Here is a 16,954-nt window from a genome sequence, read left to right on the forward strand (position 1 = left end):
GGCCTTATTCTGGTTGGTGCGGCTGGGCCGTACGCGTACGTTCTGGGGTTTTTAATGATCTGCGCATGCGTACCATCTCCAATGCGCAGGCGCGAACACTCCACAATGCTTACGGACGGGTCTCTCCGTGCGAAAAAACCTGTACGCGAGAGTACGGTCATTGGGGGCGGCATAGGGGCGTGTTGAGGGGAGCGGCCGAAATAATGAGGGAAAATGGGCGTAAACATGGGCGTACACGGGGGTGTGCACCAAAAATGAACGGTGCTACTACCGCTCGATCGGCTAAAGCACCGTTCGTTTCGGACACAAAACAGGCGGCCGCCAACCGCCACCTCAGACCACCCCTACAGATACCGCATGACAGCGGACGCCTGGGTTTGCTAATTTACGCTGATTACTACTCAAACACATACACCTGAATGTAATAAGCAATGCTGCAGTCTATTAAGTCCAAACCATTATTTCACTACCTGCAAGCCACACACAGCACTGAAACACCTTGGAAGCTTATCTTTCTATACTTCTCGCCATTTAAATGTTTGTTTAATTTAAGGTAAGAATCTTTTTAAGACCTGCTTATATATGCTAAGGTAGGTATTTGTTAAACAGTTATACACATTCACTACGTGCTTTCATAGACTTTACACAGTAGCACACTCAATCTACACAAGTCGACATGTGTCAACGTTTTCACTGTAACATCAACATAAGTTGATCTAAAAGTAACAGCAATGTGGGGACACATAGATAGTGATTAAAATGCAACATTAGAACATAATAAATATACATGTAAGGAGGGTTACAATGTATTTTTATTAGGGTGTTCATTAAGGTAGACAATTGAGGTAATAGAAAACAATAATTGAATAACAATTAGAATAATTCATTTAATTGCCTTAATCATAGTTGAAAGGCTAGATTTGCAGGTCCATATATGTGAAGGGTATGCCAGCGTGCACGGACGTACGCTCACTCTCATGAGCGGTGACATACGCTGAGTTTTCCATTGAAAACAATAGAGACCCATCCGTGCACGGTGGCGTACGCTCAGATAGCCGCAAGAAGTCGGTGGGAAGACGGACGAGAGACGTCCGTAAACGGTGGCGTACGCTCTGTTGTACGCCAGTTGTCGGAGTCTAAGGGCTGATCCGTCCGTGTACGTTGGCGTACGCTCAATTGTACGGCACTCCCCTTCGACGTTGTTTCTGGCCGTACGTATGCGGCTGATTTGTGGGTGGACTTAACCTCAACGGCCGCGTACGGAGAGCGTACGTTAATATGGAACGTACGCACGTTTGGCCGCACCAACCAGAATAACCCCCTATATTCCCTACCACATGTACACGCACACACAGACATTCTAGAGTTAATTTTGTTGGGAGCCAATTAGCCTACCAGTATATTTTTGGATTGTGGGAGGAAACCGGAGTACCCGGAGGAAACCCACGCAAGTACGGGGAGAATATACAAACCCTGCATAGTTAGGGCCATGGTGAGAATTGAACCCATGAACTCTGTACTGTGAGGCAGTAATGCTAACCAGTAATGCTAACCATTACACCATCCGTACTGCCTAGATTATAGTTGGTAATAGAATTTTGCAAGGTGCCCCATTGAGGGGGCATGTCCAGCTCCATCCAAAGGGCGTGTCTAGTTCCATATATGGAGAGATTGTGAAAAGAGATTGTGAATGTGGCACCTAGAAGCATGGGTGTGTACTGCTACATCTGAGAGGAATCTTTTAAACCGATTTCTATCCAAATGTGGATAAGCCCCAAAGCAGTTAGTAAGAACGACTATACTTACTAAAGTGCTGGGAAATGGCTTCATGTAATGATTCAATGTAAATGTATCTGTCTCTCATTCCTTTTTCCCCAAAAATGTAACAGTGTAATGTGAGCTAGGTGACATTAGGGAGATTGCTAGACTAATGAGGGAGAGAGGGAGATTGCTGCTATTTCAGAGAGTCTCCTGTGGAATGCAGGAGGGTAGGCAACTATGTCAAGATGGGTACTTGTGAGTTATCTGGACGCCCGATTTTTTGATTGTATGCCTTAAGTTAAGGCATACAATCAGATGCGATGCGATGCGATATCGCATCGCATCGCATCGCATCGCATGCGACCATCGGATGCGATGACCCGATTTTTCCATAGGAATCAATGTTAAAATGATTCCTATGGAAAAAGGGGTCCTTTTCATACCCCTACTATCCAAGTGGGCATGGAGTTGGATATAAAACTGTGGCGAGCGAAGCGAGCCCCGCGAGGGGACGGTATTCCGTGTCCCCTCGCGGGGCTCGCTACGCTCGCCACGCTTCGGGCTCGGTGGCTCGCTACGCTCGCCACAGGTTTATATCCAACTCCATGCCCACTTGGATAGTAGGGGTATGAAAAGGACCCCTTTTTCCCATTGAATTCCATGTTAAAATGGACTCAGTCCATTTTAACATTGATTCCTATGGTAAAATCGGGTCATCGCATCGCATCGCATCGCATCCGATGGTCGCATGCGATGCGATGCGATGTGCCCGATCCGACCCGATTTAGAAATCGGGCGTCCGGATAACTCACAAGTACCTCAAGATGTTTCTATTTGGCAGTGGTTGTTGGTCAGACATTCAACTTATGGAAAGATTTATATTTTCTCTTTAGAAAAAAAAACAAAAAAACAAAACACTTTATTTAATAGACAATAGTTATAACAAATGTCAATATATAGACAATGAGGAAATTTTACTAGATGGGAGTTCAATTTCACATGAGATGTTGCTATGGGCAACCAATCAGATACTATCTATTATCTTCGAGAAGGTGCTAAAAAATAAGACGTACAGTACAGTTGGTTCTGAGTGGTTGCCAAAGCAACATCCCATGTGAATTAGAATTCCCATTTTAGTAAATTCCCCACAATCTGTACATATTAAGTCAGGAAGAATACATTAATCTTTACAATGTAATGATAATGAGCGATATAGCTATTGATTGTAGTGTGTATGTCTGCGACTGCAGTGCTGCTGATTTGTGGCCATCTTACAGCTGCCATCTTACCGATTCTGGATGGCTGCACTGGGTTCTGACAGGCTCCACCTGTTGCATTGGTAACCCAGCAACAGCCCTGCTGATCTGGAAGACTTTACAGAAGCTGACAGGGCTGTTGCTGGGTCCCTACTACAACAATGGGACAATATTGCTGACACCATTTATGGATGACATAAGCAGAGACAAGCAACAAATAGCTAAGCTTACTAATGTGTTGCTACATATAGAATGGAAGACATATCCCCTAGATAGCCTAGGAACTGTGTAATGTGACTAGAGCAACCTTAAATAAAAAAGAACCTACAAATGAGAAGTATAACACAGGTCTACGTACACATACCTGCCAACATTTGGAATGTGCCAGGTGGGACCGCTGCATGTGGCTTAGGCACACAACGAAAATCTTGGGGTGTGCCCTAGCGACCAGGGGGTATGGCCTACAAATTGTGTCACTCTAACAGGGCCGCACCCTGTTTTTGCCACTGTGGTGGCATTGCCAATGTTCTATGAGGTCTTCGCGCAACTTCTGGCGCTGACATTACGGCCATGTTGTTCCATCTGGTAACTAGTTTTTTAATAAAACTGAATTTCTTCAGTATACAACTATCCTTATATGAGCATACCACCCAACTTTTCTATACCTTAAAGTGGGTCCTGCCATGCCAGGTTCCGAAAAGAGCGTAGGGCCTCTAGTGGGGTATGATGTTGGGCAGAGGGGGCGTCACCTAGTGCAGCAGATACTCCATTTTCATCATATTGGGGTCATGTCAAGCTCTCCCTGAGCGCCCCCCCCCAGCAGGACACTGCAACAGTCTCTGATTAGCGGGACTGACCCCCTGTAATGGGGATAGTTGGGAGATATGGTTGAAACTAAAGGTCCAAACACACTGGGCAATTTTGCACAGCGTCTATGGACAGTGATGATCAGTGTCATCGCTGAGGGGGAAAGCCGCTCAGTGCATACACACTGAGCCGCTTTCATCCCTGCCCGCCACTGTCAGCGGGGGGGGGGATGGTTTTGCATAGCGCATTGCTATGGAAAGCCGTCCTTAAAGCCGCTGATCTGCTGGTAATACCAGTAGATGAGCGGCTTTCCCGCTGGAGCACGCATCGCTGCTCACCACTCATTGCCGGGTTTGAGCGGCCTTCAGCTCAAAATCGCCCAGTGTGTATGGGCCTTTACTATAAGGCTTTAAAAAATGGATTTATTCTATTGTTACACTTATTATCACTTGAGAGTAGAGTAGCACAGGCACTTTGCACACGGAACCCTACTTATGAAATATAAAAAATTATGACTGTACTGTAGTACAAAATAGTAGACACTGGGCGATTTTGAGCTAAAACCAGCTCACTTTTGGTGATGTCAGCTAAAAAAACACCTGTATGGCCCGGCAATGAGCGATGACGCGCGTTCCCGCATAATCGCCGGCCACCACTAGTCATCTGCTCATATTACCAGCCGAGTGGATGGCTTTCCATAGTGTCCTGCCATGGAAAGCCTTCCACCCCTGCAAAAAATCACTTGGATGGGCCAAAATCGCTCTGTGTGTATGCACCTTAAGCCAGATATCCAAGTGGAGAGTATAAGCATACTTGTTTAGTTTTACCAAGTAATAATTGTCTGGCTTTGAGGACATCTCAGTTTTGCTTGCTAGAGACACTTTGACAAAAGTTTATTGATTTTAAAAGTAATATCCCAGTGTAGCATTTAAATGAGGGATTTATGTGATGACTGCGTTATGCAGCTGACCATGTTCTGAGAGGTATTTCCTTGAAACTGGATCTGCTGACAGAAAGGATCTTCTAAGAACCATTAGTTATGTTTTTACTTTATTTGTAGGTTTTTTTATGAGAATCGAAATGTGTTCACCTCGGCTCAGAAGAACGCAATACAAAGAGTGACTCTGGCTCGTGTCATCTGTGAAAACACCAGGATCACTGAAGTCCCTCGAAATGTCTTTATGGGTAATCAGTATCCTCGAGATTTTGTACAATGTTCCAACATTCCAGCATTGGATCTAAGTCCATGGAGACAAAATTAATGTTGATATGGTAAGTAGCTCTATAGCTGCCATGTTCTGTCCCCCAATGTAGTGCAACACATGCTGCAATGTCCTGTCCCCCATTGCAGTGCACCACACTCTGCAATATCCTGACCCCCAATGCAGTGCTCTACATTCTGCAATGACCTGTCTCCCAATGCAGTACACCACACTCTGCAATGTCCTGTCTGCCAATGCAGTGCACCACACTCTGCAATGTCCTGTCCCCCAATGCAGTGCACTACATTCTGCAATGACCTGTCCCCCAATGCAGTACACCACACTCTGCAATGTCCTGTCTGCCAATGCAGTGCACCACACTCTGCAATGTCCTGTCCCCCAATGCAGTGCACTACATTCTGCAATGACCTGTCCCCCAAAGCAGTACACCACACTCTGCAATGTCCTGTCCCCAATGCAGTGCACCACACTGCAATGTCCTGTCCCCAATGCAGTACACCACACTCTGCAATGTCCTGTCCCCAATGCAGTGCACCACACTCTGCAATGTCCTGTCCCCAATGCAGTGCACCACACTCTGCAATGTCCTGTTCCCCAATGCAGTACACCACACTCTGCAAGGTCCTGTCCCCAATGCAGTGAATTACATTCTGCAATGACCTGTTCCCCCAATGCAGTACACCACACTCTGCAATGTCCTGTCCAACAATGCAGTACACCACACTCTGCAATGTCCTGTCCCCAATGTAGTGCACCACACTCTGCAATGTCCTGTCCAAGAATGCAGTACATCACAATCAGCAATCCACCAATGCAGTGCAGTATACTCTGCTATGTTCTGTCCCCTGATGAAGTGCACCACACTCTGCAACAATGGGATACGTTCAGCAGGTCAACGATAATGAGGTCGACAGTCAATAGGTCAAACACTATTGGTCGTCAGGCCATAGGTTGACACATGGAAAAGGTAGACATACCTTAGATCCTCATGGTCAAAAGGTTTACATGAGTTTTTTTCACTTTTTTTTACAAAAATTTGATTTTTCATACTTTTTCATACGAGTGGACATAGATTAAGTTTATAATAGTGTGGCCGAAGCATGGTGAGCGTAGCAAGCCATGCGAGGGTACGCCCTACACTTATATAGTGTCCATTGCCACATTATATGGTGTCCATTGCCACATTATATGGTGTCCACTGCCACATTATATGGTGTCCACTGCCACATTATATGGTGTCCACTGCCACATTATATGGTGTCCATTGCCACATTATATGATGTCTATTGCCACATTATATGGTGTCCACTGCCACATTATATGGTGTCCACTGCCACATTATATGGTGTCCACTGCCACATTATATGGTGTCCATTGCCACATTATATGGTGTCTATTGCCACATTATATGGTGTCCACTGCCACATTATATGGTGTCCACTGCCACATTATATGGTGTCCACTGCCACATTATATGGTGTCCACTGCCACATTATATGGTGTCCACTGCCACATTATATGGTGTCCATTGCCACATTAAATATAAAGTTTTAATCAATGCTACAGACTAACAAATACACATGAAACTTTTTTTTTTTTAAATCAATAAAGTCACATTATGCCTTCATTTTGTGTGCTGTTTGCATGAAACCAGCTATACTATATGATTCCATCTCTAGTTGTCAATCCTGTTCAGGGACTCGTGGGGAGACGTAACCATGGACAGCAATATGGTGTGGCCACACCTACAAGCATCTGTCACAGCAGATCAAAGCTCCTTCCAATGGCACCTGAGGGAACATAATCAATCGGGAAATTCTGAGCTCTTGAACTTCCCTGATCCTTTTACTGTATATAACTGGTTTACTTGATTGAGTCTGAAGACCAGGAAAGTCAGAAGATTACTAGTAGAAAAAGCTTGGATTTACGTGGAACTTCTATAATGTATTTCTAGGCATTTATTGTAGTCACATGAGTTTGAGTACTATGTTATATATAAACTGTTTAAGCTTGTATTACATGCTAAAGACAAGCAGCCATATTTGATCTCCAATACTATGAAAGTAACAGCAGTTTACATACTCATAGTAATAAAACAAAAACAAATGTTTTTGTTTTGTTATTTTTATATTATGTGTGTCTAATATGTATCTTTTGTGTAATAAAATAGTGATGTGGTCAGTAAATACTTCTCAATATGTGGACAATTTCTTCATTGGAATAATATATAATAAATAAGATAAATATTTTAGAGGACATTAAATTTCAATATGTGTATGTGTGATGAGAGAGAAAGAGAGAGAGAGAGAGACAGAGAGAGACAGACAGACAGACACACACACACACACACACACACCAAAGGTATTGTCACTCATCCAAACTGGGCATAACTTTAGCTGGTGGCCTGTGAGTGATGGTGTTTATGGTCAGCGCAGGCTTTCCAGTTTTGCACAAGTCAGACAGCGGCATTCAGCAATGAAATAAGAGGCAGAAGCCTGTTATACAATCTTTACATCATTTATGTTCCCAAGTACAGTATATCAGGGATTTTATAATAATAGTAATACTTACAGGGATTCCAAATGCTTCATTTATGGAGAGGTTTCCACAGCACTCTGAAAGAATTACTTTGTATCTGTGCCAGATATTTTTCCCTTCAGGGTATTCTTTCATTACAGTGTAACAATAAATTGCTACATACTGTACTGTCAGTATTTTAATGTCTAGGGAAAATACCTATTCTTTATACTAATACTTATTTTACACCGCCGCAAAAACCTGGGTCAACGGCGGGACAGCGGCGGTATAAATGGGTCATGCAGTGGCGTAACTATAGATTTCGCTCCCCCCTGCAGAAAAACTTTCTGGCGCCCCCCCTCCCCCTTCATAATGCACACTAAACTATATGTGGCTCCATACTATACTGCCCTGCTGCCGCTCGGCTCACCCTGTCACTAGCACAGCAGGGAGCCAGGAGCGCAGAGCAGTGCTGCAGATCAGATCTCTCTTATGGATCCGATCTGCAGCATTGCACATCCCGCTCCCTGCTGTGCTAGTGACAGCTGAGCCTGAGCCGGAGCTGCGTGAGTGCAGGGGGAGACGAACGGCAGCAGGGGGGCCCTTAATACGGCTCGAGGGTATGGAGCCACCTGTGACTGACTTCTTCTAGGAGGAAGGGGAGGAAGGTCCCGGGCAGAGGAGGGGGACACAACAAGTACTCACAGGCTACAGACCTCACAGAGACACAGAGCGGATGTGAGAGGCGGAGTGCAGGGGTCGTGGAGTTCCTTCTGCCAGCGCCGCTGACAGCTTGGGACAGCACCTCCGAGTCCCTGCACCGTAGGTTTTTTGCCTGGCAGCGCGCACCCTGCAGAGCCCACGGGGTATGTGGGTGCCGGCGCCCCCGCTGCTGCCCGCTCCCCCAAGCGGCAGCGGGGGCTGCCTTACGATAGCTACGCCACTGGGGTCATGCCATGTCCCTTTACACAGGACTTCTACCCAGACCTGACCTGGGCAGGGGGAAATCCACTCATCCGTGATCATCGCTGTCCAAACACTCTGGCAAAATCCCTCAGCTTATATGGGCCTTTAGTCAAAATTGCATAGCACACATTTTATAGGCTCAAATCGCACCAAGCACACATCTCTCAGTGTGTGTGGGCACCACTAGTCCCAGCACAGCCATGTAATTCTCTGATTGCTGGAACACACAATAAATAAAAAATTGTTTTGCTCAGATATACGAAAATATAACTTTGCTCTCCAAATGACTTAATTTGGAGCAGCAGGTCCAATAGATGTTTCAAGATACATGTATCAACGCCAAGAAATAAATGATGTCTGTTCTGCTGCTAGAATAAATTTGATCCACGTGACAGCGTGATCCGAGATGGAGATCAGTCCAATACCAGTATCTTCCACCTTTGGTAATACTGTGCTGGATATCAGGACATAGTCTATCATGAACAATTACCGGTGGTGGCCGACAAACAGGTGAATTCTCTGTCAGTGGGGTGCAGAGCTCTCCATATGTCTAAAAGATGCAGTCTCAAGGCCAGTGCCATTATACCAAATTTGGGTTGCTTTTGTTTATAGGTATTTTGGATTTATTTGTCAAGTATTGGGTAGGCAAGGAGATTAAAATCACCACCAATATAGGCAAGTGTGAAAAAGGTGACAACAAGGACACAATTTTGCAGAAAAATGGCTTAGAATAAACATTCGGTGAATAAATATTAATACATACCTAGGGAGTCTTATCATAGGAAATATGACATAACAGGTAGCGTCCCTCTGGATCAGGGACTATGTTGGAAACAGTCATACAGACAGGGCCGGCGCAAGGCACTGGAGTGCCCCAGGCGAGTCGGGTGGGGGCGCCCCGGTGCGGGGGGGGGGGGTGTGTGTGTGGGGGGGGTGTACCTGTCCTGCTGCGGCGCTGTGTATTTAAATCTGGTGGCGGAGGCAGCACGCTGATTGGCTGAGATCAGCGTGCGCCGTGCTGCCAGAGTTTTCACACTAGAAGCGCTTCCGCATAGCCCGGCGGATAGCGCTCGTGATTTCTAATGGACTGCAGGGACCCCCGCTGCCTCCGCCGCCAGATTTAAATACACAGCGCCGTAGGACAGGTACCCGGGCGGCACAAAATGCCGCAATCCAGTGGCCGGCGCCCTAGGCAAATGCCTAGATTTGCCTAGTGGTGGCGCCGGCCCTGCATACAGATACAGTTGATTTGATCAAAATCACTAGGCCTCTCTCCCTGGAGGTGTACAGGGCAGATGCCACAACTTTCCACCATAAGGCAGAAAGTTTCAGCGACTCTGGGGCTGTAAGGTGAGGAAAGGAAAACACATACTTAGAATTTCTAAAGCATTAAAAAGAGCTGTACAGTATTTCCCATGAGTGCTCTGGTGGGTATAGGAGGGAGGTAGGAGTGGCAAAGAGGGAAAGAGAAAAAGAGAGAAAAGGGGGAAACAAACAAGAATAACAAAACATAACAACATAACTTCCGTATCATAAGTACAAAAGGGAGCACACATAGTGCAACAGTGCGTAGCGGAGTCTAGCTCCTAAGGCTCTTGTGCCCTATTGTGTGGGGTGAGAAATGAACATCGCTTTCTAGTTACATCAGGGCTCTGGTACTCAGTAAGGCAAACATAGTAAACATTGTAGAGGTCCTGTGTATATAGGAGGGGTTGGGAGGGGGGGAGGTTTGCCGACCAAGGTGTGAGCAATATGTAGCAGCAGGTGGTGTATAGAAGTCATCAGGGTGTCATTGTGGAATGACATTAATCTCACGTCCAGTGGCGTCACTAGGGGGGTGCGGACCGCACCTAGGTGTCACCCTTCAGTGGTCATGCCAGCGCAGGATCTCACTGAGAAGAGAAGGTACAGACAGAGCAGGCCAGGCTTCTCTCACCCCTCTTCAGTGCATCTGCCATGCGTCTGCCGACTGCTAGCCAATCAGAGCTTGCGTACCGGCAGCAGCAGGGATTGGCTGTCAAGCCCACAAACCAGCGCCATATGAAATGGGTAAAGAGGGGCCAGTGGCGGCGGCGGAATGTGTTAGTCCTACTGAGTACTGAGAGATGTGCAGTGCAGGGTGACAGGCCGTTGCCAGCATGTGATGCTACTGAATGGGGGCCGCATCTCTGGCAGACACTCCAGCATGGAGGAACAATGCACAAACGTGGCTCCACTCCCTACCCTGTCTATGCTGCTCTCTTCCCCTGACTGCATTCCCTGCTTTCAATGGGGGATGTGTCACACCTGCCCTGACCCCAGGAGTCCCCTCACTCTCTAATGTGTGGGGCAGTATGCAGCTTTCTTATATGCTGTGCCAGCCTACTTCCTCCTGACCCCAGCTCTGTCCAGTGCCGATTAGGTTCTGGCATTCCACTAATACACTGCTCTCCTCCTCCTAATCCAATACAAGCCTATTCCTCCTTTCCCCAGCTCCACCATGCCTACTCTTGTTCCCAACTTTCTACCATCCCTGATATGTTACCCAGCCTCTCCTCCTCCTCCTATCTTAGCCTACTGTACCTGTGTCCCCTCCGCATCCCTCCTCCAATCCCAATCTACTCCTCCTATGTCTGCTCTGCATCCCTCCTTCTATCCCAGCCTACTCCTCCTATATCCCCCCCAGCATCCCTCCTCCTATCTCAGCCTACTCCTCCTATGTCCCCTCTGCATCCCTACTTCTATCCCAGCCTACTCCTTCTATGTCCTCTCTGCATCCCACCTCAGAGGAGTAGGCTGGGATAGGAGGAGGGATGCGGAGGGGACACAGGAGGAGTAGGCTGGGATAGGAGGAGGCTCCTCCTATCCCAGCCTACTCCTCCTGTGTCCCCTCCGCATCCCTCCTCCTATCCCAGCCTATTCCTCTTGTGTCCCCTCCGCATCCCTCCTCCTATCCCAGCCTACTCCTCCTGTGTCCCCTCAGCATCCCTCCTCCGATCCCAGCATACTACTCCTATGTCCCCTCTGCATCCCTCCTCCTATCCCAGCCTACTCCTCCTGTGTCCCCTCCGCATCCCTCCTCCGATCCCAACCTACTACTCCTATGTCCCCTCTGCATCCCTCCTCCTATCCCAGCCTACTCCTCCTGTGTCCCCTCCGCATCCCTCCTCCTATCCCAGCCTATTCCTCCTGTGTCCCCTCCGCATCCCTCTTCCTATCCCAGCCTACTCCTCCTGTGTCCCCTCCGCATCCCTCCTCCTATCCCAGCCTATTCCTCCTGTGTCCCCTCCGCATCCCTCCTCCTATCCCAGCCTATTCCTCCTGTGTCCCCTCCGCATCCCTCCTCCTATCCCAGCCTACTCTTGTCCTTGACTCTGCCTTCTGCAGATAATGAAGATGTGGAGCCATAAGGATCTGTATCCAGAGGCAGAGGACAGCTGCCCTATCCAGTATACACACAATACGATTACATCCAGTTTACACAGATTAGTGTAAGATAAAGGTAAGAGAAAAAATCCATATATTCTAACTCACACCTCTCTTATATACATAGAGCTTAGAAGAATATCTTCCACACACTTCCCAGCGCATACTGTACATCCCCGATTCCCCTCTATAACAAAGCTGCACCACATTGGGCATTATGCATGTAAGTGGTACTAGAGGGGCATTATGTGTATACATGGCACTACAGGGGGCATTATGCGTATTAGCGGCACTACATGGGGCATTATGTGTTTAAGCAGCACTACAGGGAACATTATGTAAGCTGCACTACAGGGGGTATTATGTGTGTAAGCGGCATGAGTGGGGTAATTATGTGTGTAAGCAGCACTAATGGGGGCATTATTTCACTCCTGATGTTTTAGCAGGGGTAATAAGATGCACTCCTTAGGGCCTGATTCAGACTCAGACACACGGCTGTGATTTTACAATTATCGAACAACCGCGTATGCACACGGTATGCTGTGTGCATGTGCGAACCATCTGTGTATGGGCAGCCATCGCTGGCTGCTCGCAGAGTGATTGACACCCTGCGGCTGTTTGGGGGCGGTAACACAGCATTTTCTGTGAGTGTCCAAGAAAACGCAGACGTTCCCCAGCCATTGGAAGGGAGGGGGGCTGAGGGGAAAACCATTCGATGTTGAGTGGATTTGAATGGTTTTCCCCTCATGTTCATGCACATGGATGGGGGGAACGCGGGCGGGCGGCGTTTACCTGATCTCTGGGCTCAGAAACCTTGCAGGCCAGTGATCAGGTCTGAATCGGGCCCTTAATCTGTGCATATTATAGTGTAATTTAAAGGTATAATGTTAATTTTTTTAATCTGTTTATATTACTACTATTGCCATTGCATTCAGTGATTTACAGTACAGGTTTTATCATTTACAAGTAAAACAATAACAATCTGGGGGGGGGGGGGGGGGGGGGCAATCTTGAAAGAGAAGGATTTTATGTCCTTCCCAGGAAATATTTCTGTGTCTGCGGAGATAATTCATGGTTTTGAATACTGCAACCCGGGGTCTGGCTCCCTCTTGTGGGTGTTGAGGGCATAACCTTTCAGTGACGAGATCTTCACATCCATGTTGCACTTGCAGAAGTGTAGGTAGATCCTTATAAAATCATAAAGCTCTTGATTATTACGTATAGACCTGTTCTGAAGGTCCTGTAATTTGCTGTGTATCTGGTATAGTTATTTAGTGTGCCTCTGTGAGTTAAGTTTCAGATCAGCTACATCAGTGAAGTTTTCTCCGACTCTGTGTTCTGTGAGAGGCAGCCTCTGGTGCAGTTGTGCTATCTCCTTTGTGATATCTGCAGTTGGGTGTGGTATGGGACCCAGTCAGTCGGGATCCTGACAGTCATTATCCCGACGTCAGGATCCCGACTGGCCAGAGTCAGACAGCATGGCAAGTGCAAAAAAGCCCCTTGCGGGGTCGCTGCGCTCGCCACGCTGCGGGCACGGTGGCTCGCTACGCGAGCCACCTATTCTATTCTCCCTCTATGGGGGTCGTGGACCCCCACGAGGGAAAATAGCGGGTGGCCGTCGGGCACCCGGCTGTCGGCGTTTTAACAGTGGGGATCCCGACATCGGGTAAATGATTGTCGGGATCGCGACTGTCGGGAACCTGTCCGGCACCCCTGCAGTTTGCTCCTTTAAGAGGGGACTGATACCAGCCCTGATAGCCTGCACCCATATGTCACAGGGTCTGAGGGGGCCTTTGTTGCTTGGGCTGGAGATTCAGAGACAGTCTATGTGTCCCTGTGAGGAGTCCTTGTCGGAGGAGACACTGTTGGAAGGAGAAAGTGGAGGGTACACTCTCTTAGTGATGGTGGGCGCCATCTTGGTTTCCCAGTATTTCACGGTCCCACTGAGCACGGTTTTTGGAGCTGGGCATTGCGGTGCAATATTTTTTCCATGCGGCAGGTAGCTTCCCTGGGGCGGCAGGGTACAGGTGGGGCAATGTGGGGAGAAAGCGGCTACATCTGTACATGCACTCATACATACATACATCAGGGCTGCCAACCCTCCCGGACTGGCCGGGAGGGTCCCGGAAATCGGGTCCCCCTCCCGGCCCCCCGGAAAGGGGGGCAACCCTCCCGCATATCCCCCCATCACCCGCGAACCCCCACCCGGGGGGGGTGGGTGTCCGCGGGTCAAATGACGCGATAGCGTCATTTTAGCCCCGCCCCCCACAGTGCAATGACTGAAATACCGACATTGCACTGCGGGGGCGGGGCTAAAATGACGTGTTTGCCATAGCCACACCCCTGATAGAGCAGCCCGCACGTGGCTCCACCACCGAACCGCCCTTTCCCCTCCCGGTGATGACCCCGCCCCCTACTTCAGTGAGCTGACTGGCTGCCCTGTGGGGGCGCCGGGGGGCTGCGGTGCTATAGTAATGCCCCTGCCCCCCATCCCCCGCAGGCTTACCTGTCTGCGCGTCCCGGCTCCCCTCCTGGTTTCAATCAATTCTATGGAGACGGACCACAATAAAATGGCCGCCCCATAAAGCAGACAGTTCTCTGAACAGTTCTCTGAAACTGTCTGCGGTATGGGGGCGGCCATTTTATCGTGATCCGTCTGCATAGAATTATTAATTGAAGCCAGGAGGGGTGCCGGTACGTGCAGACAGGTAAGCCTGCAGCCACTGGCACTGATACACTCATACATACTGTACATGCACTGACACTCTCATGCATACACTCTCATACATACATACTGTATATGCACACTGACACTCATACATACACTGACACTCTCATACATACATACATACATACATACTGTACATACATACATGCACTGACACTCATGCATACACTCTCATACATACATACATACATACTGTATATGCACACTGACAATCTCATACATACATACATATTACATACATACTGTACATACATGCACCGACACTCTCTAACATACAATGACACTCTTATACATACATAGATACATACATGCACTGACAGTCTTATTTATACAAATATATACTGACACTCATTCACACAAACTTACATACATTAATGCTCTCATGCATACATGCACTGACACACTCATATGTACACACACACAGGTGTACTCATACATACATACATAGACACTCTTATTTATATATACATACACTGATTCCATCCATACTGTATATGCATTTCGTCCTCGCCCGGCACACTAAGCGCACCTTCCCCCAGTGACTGTAGGCAGCCACTACTGGGGGCACCAACTGATAAGGGCATCTTACCACTGGTCCTGCTGTTGCTAGCTCATGGAACCCCTTGTTTGGGCTGCTTCTGCTGGTTCGTTGATCCGCTGGCATGCCATGGTCTCCTGCTGCCGCTGGTGTGTGCCTATGCCTAGGCACAGCTGCTGTCAGGGGGCGAAGGAGGGCTGATTACCTTTGGTCACGCACTGCTGCGGGAAGCTACTCTCATAAGCTGGCACCCACTGTTGCACCGCCTGCCAGCGCTCAAACCCCTGCCTGCTCTCTTTCTCTGCCCACCCGGATGCCTGAGTTACGCTGTGCTGTAAGTATATACTGTAAGTACACAACAACAGATAAACTTGTCATTAATGTGACATAGTTTTTATATAAGGTTACATGTGCAGCTTGATTTCAAACATTTACTGAAGACGGTTGGTAGAGATGACTGATGCTTTCAAAACAGCTTCTTCACTAATAATACTGAAGCCAGAGCTGCCTACCTTTTGGGTCTTCTTACTGGGAGCAGAACCTGCTTGCACCACCGGGGGGCTCCCCACATTGCAGACCTGGGGCGAAATGTAATAGGGTGCGATTTTTTAGACATGTGCGATTTTTGGTCAAAAACGGCCGAAATCGCACATTTTCCGAAAATCGCACATTTAATAGGTTGAAAATCGCGGTAAAAAATCACACTTTTTACCGCGAAATCGCACTTTTAGAAGTGCGATTTTTAGTCACATTTCAATTTGCATCCAGATGTTTTCCCATTATAAAGTATACAACTCGCAAATGTAATAGGGTGTGATTTTTGGTAAATGTTACCAAAAATCGCAAAAAAAATAGACCAGGTTCTGACAGGCGAATTTGACAGAACCATGCACAGATCATTGAGATCTGTGCATGGTCCTGTTAATAAAAATGTGTAAAAGTGTAAAAAAAAAAACGGCGTGGGGTCCCCCCTCCTAAGCATAACCAGCCCCGGGCTCATTGAGCCGGACCTGGTTCCAAAAATACGGGGGGGGGGGGGGGGACAAAAAGCATAGGGGTCCCCCGTATTTCTGAAACCAGCCCCAGACTCTTGGACCGGTCCTGGTTCCAAAAATACGGGGGACAAAAAATCTGGGGGTCCCCCGTATTTTGAAACCAGCACCGGGCTCCAACAGCCCACGGTGTCATGCCACAGCCGGGGGACACTTTTTATACAAGGTCCCCCGGCCAAAACATGAGCACCGTGGCTGGTCAGCCTTGGACGGGGTACCTGGAGGAGTGGGGACCCCCCCAATAAAGGGGTCCCCCCCCCAGGCTTCACCCGTCCAAGGCTGAAGCCCGGGGCTGTCACCGGCGTCCGTGGCCAGTGAACGCCGGCCTGATAGGGTTAAATCGATCATACATATCATTACATTGCTTTATACCGGAGAACTACAAGTGCCAGCAGACCTCCCCCGCATGCTGGGACTTGGAGAACCACAAGTCCCAGCATGCGGGGCATTAATGGGCCCGCTGGGACTTGTAGTCCACCTGTAAAAAGAATGTTTATAAAAAACACACACAGAGAGAAGTAAAAGTTTATTACACACACACACCTCACTTTTACACCAGCGTTACTTACCATTCCTGGATCCAGCGCTGGTCTGGCTGCTTTACAGCCGGCTCCCCCCGCACTGACAGGCAGCGGGGAGAACCGGCTTTCTCCGTTGCCTCTAACAGCTTCTGTAGCGCTGTTCCAGCGCTACAGAGGCTG

At 48.1% G+C, this 16,954-nt stretch overlaps 1 protein-coding gene and 1 long non-coding RNA gene across 3 annotated transcripts in view; one reads left to right on the forward strand and one right to left on the reverse strand.

Annotated features, from left to right (window-relative positions):
- The window catches only part of LOC146059763 (eosinophil peroxidase-like), a 25,510-nt gene extending 18,277 nt beyond the window's left edge, over positions 1 to 7,233 (forward strand). The window contains exons 12-13 of one of the 2 annotated variants that reach the window (XM_083172265.1): positions 4,885 to 5,096; positions 6,727 to 7,233. In XM_083172265.1, the coding sequence (XP_083028391.1) occupies positions 4,885 to 5,086 (202 nt within the window). In that variant the 3' untranslated portion in view covers positions 5,087 to 5,096; positions 6,727 to 7,233. The remainder of the gene's footprint in view (positions 1 to 4,884; positions 5,097 to 6,726) is intronic. The other variant, XM_083172264.1, reaches the window with a different exon arrangement.
- On the reverse strand, positions 6,143 to 15,782 carry LOC146059764 (uncharacterized). The gene is made up of 3 exons (XR_014470312.1): positions 15,714 to 15,782; positions 15,253 to 15,546; positions 6,143 to 6,837 (listed from the first exon to the last, which is right to left on the reverse strand). It is a non-coding gene; the product is annotated as an uncharacterized LOC146059764 (long non-coding RNA).
- Positions 15,783 to 16,954: the final 1,172 nt, after the last annotated feature.

This window comes from Crinia signifera, chromosome 2, assembly GCF_055691185.1.
Source record: "Crinia signifera chromosome 2, ASM5569118v1, whole genome shotgun sequence".
Taxonomy (NCBI): domain Eukaryota; kingdom Metazoa; phylum Chordata; class Amphibia; order Anura; family Myobatrachidae; genus Crinia; species Crinia signifera.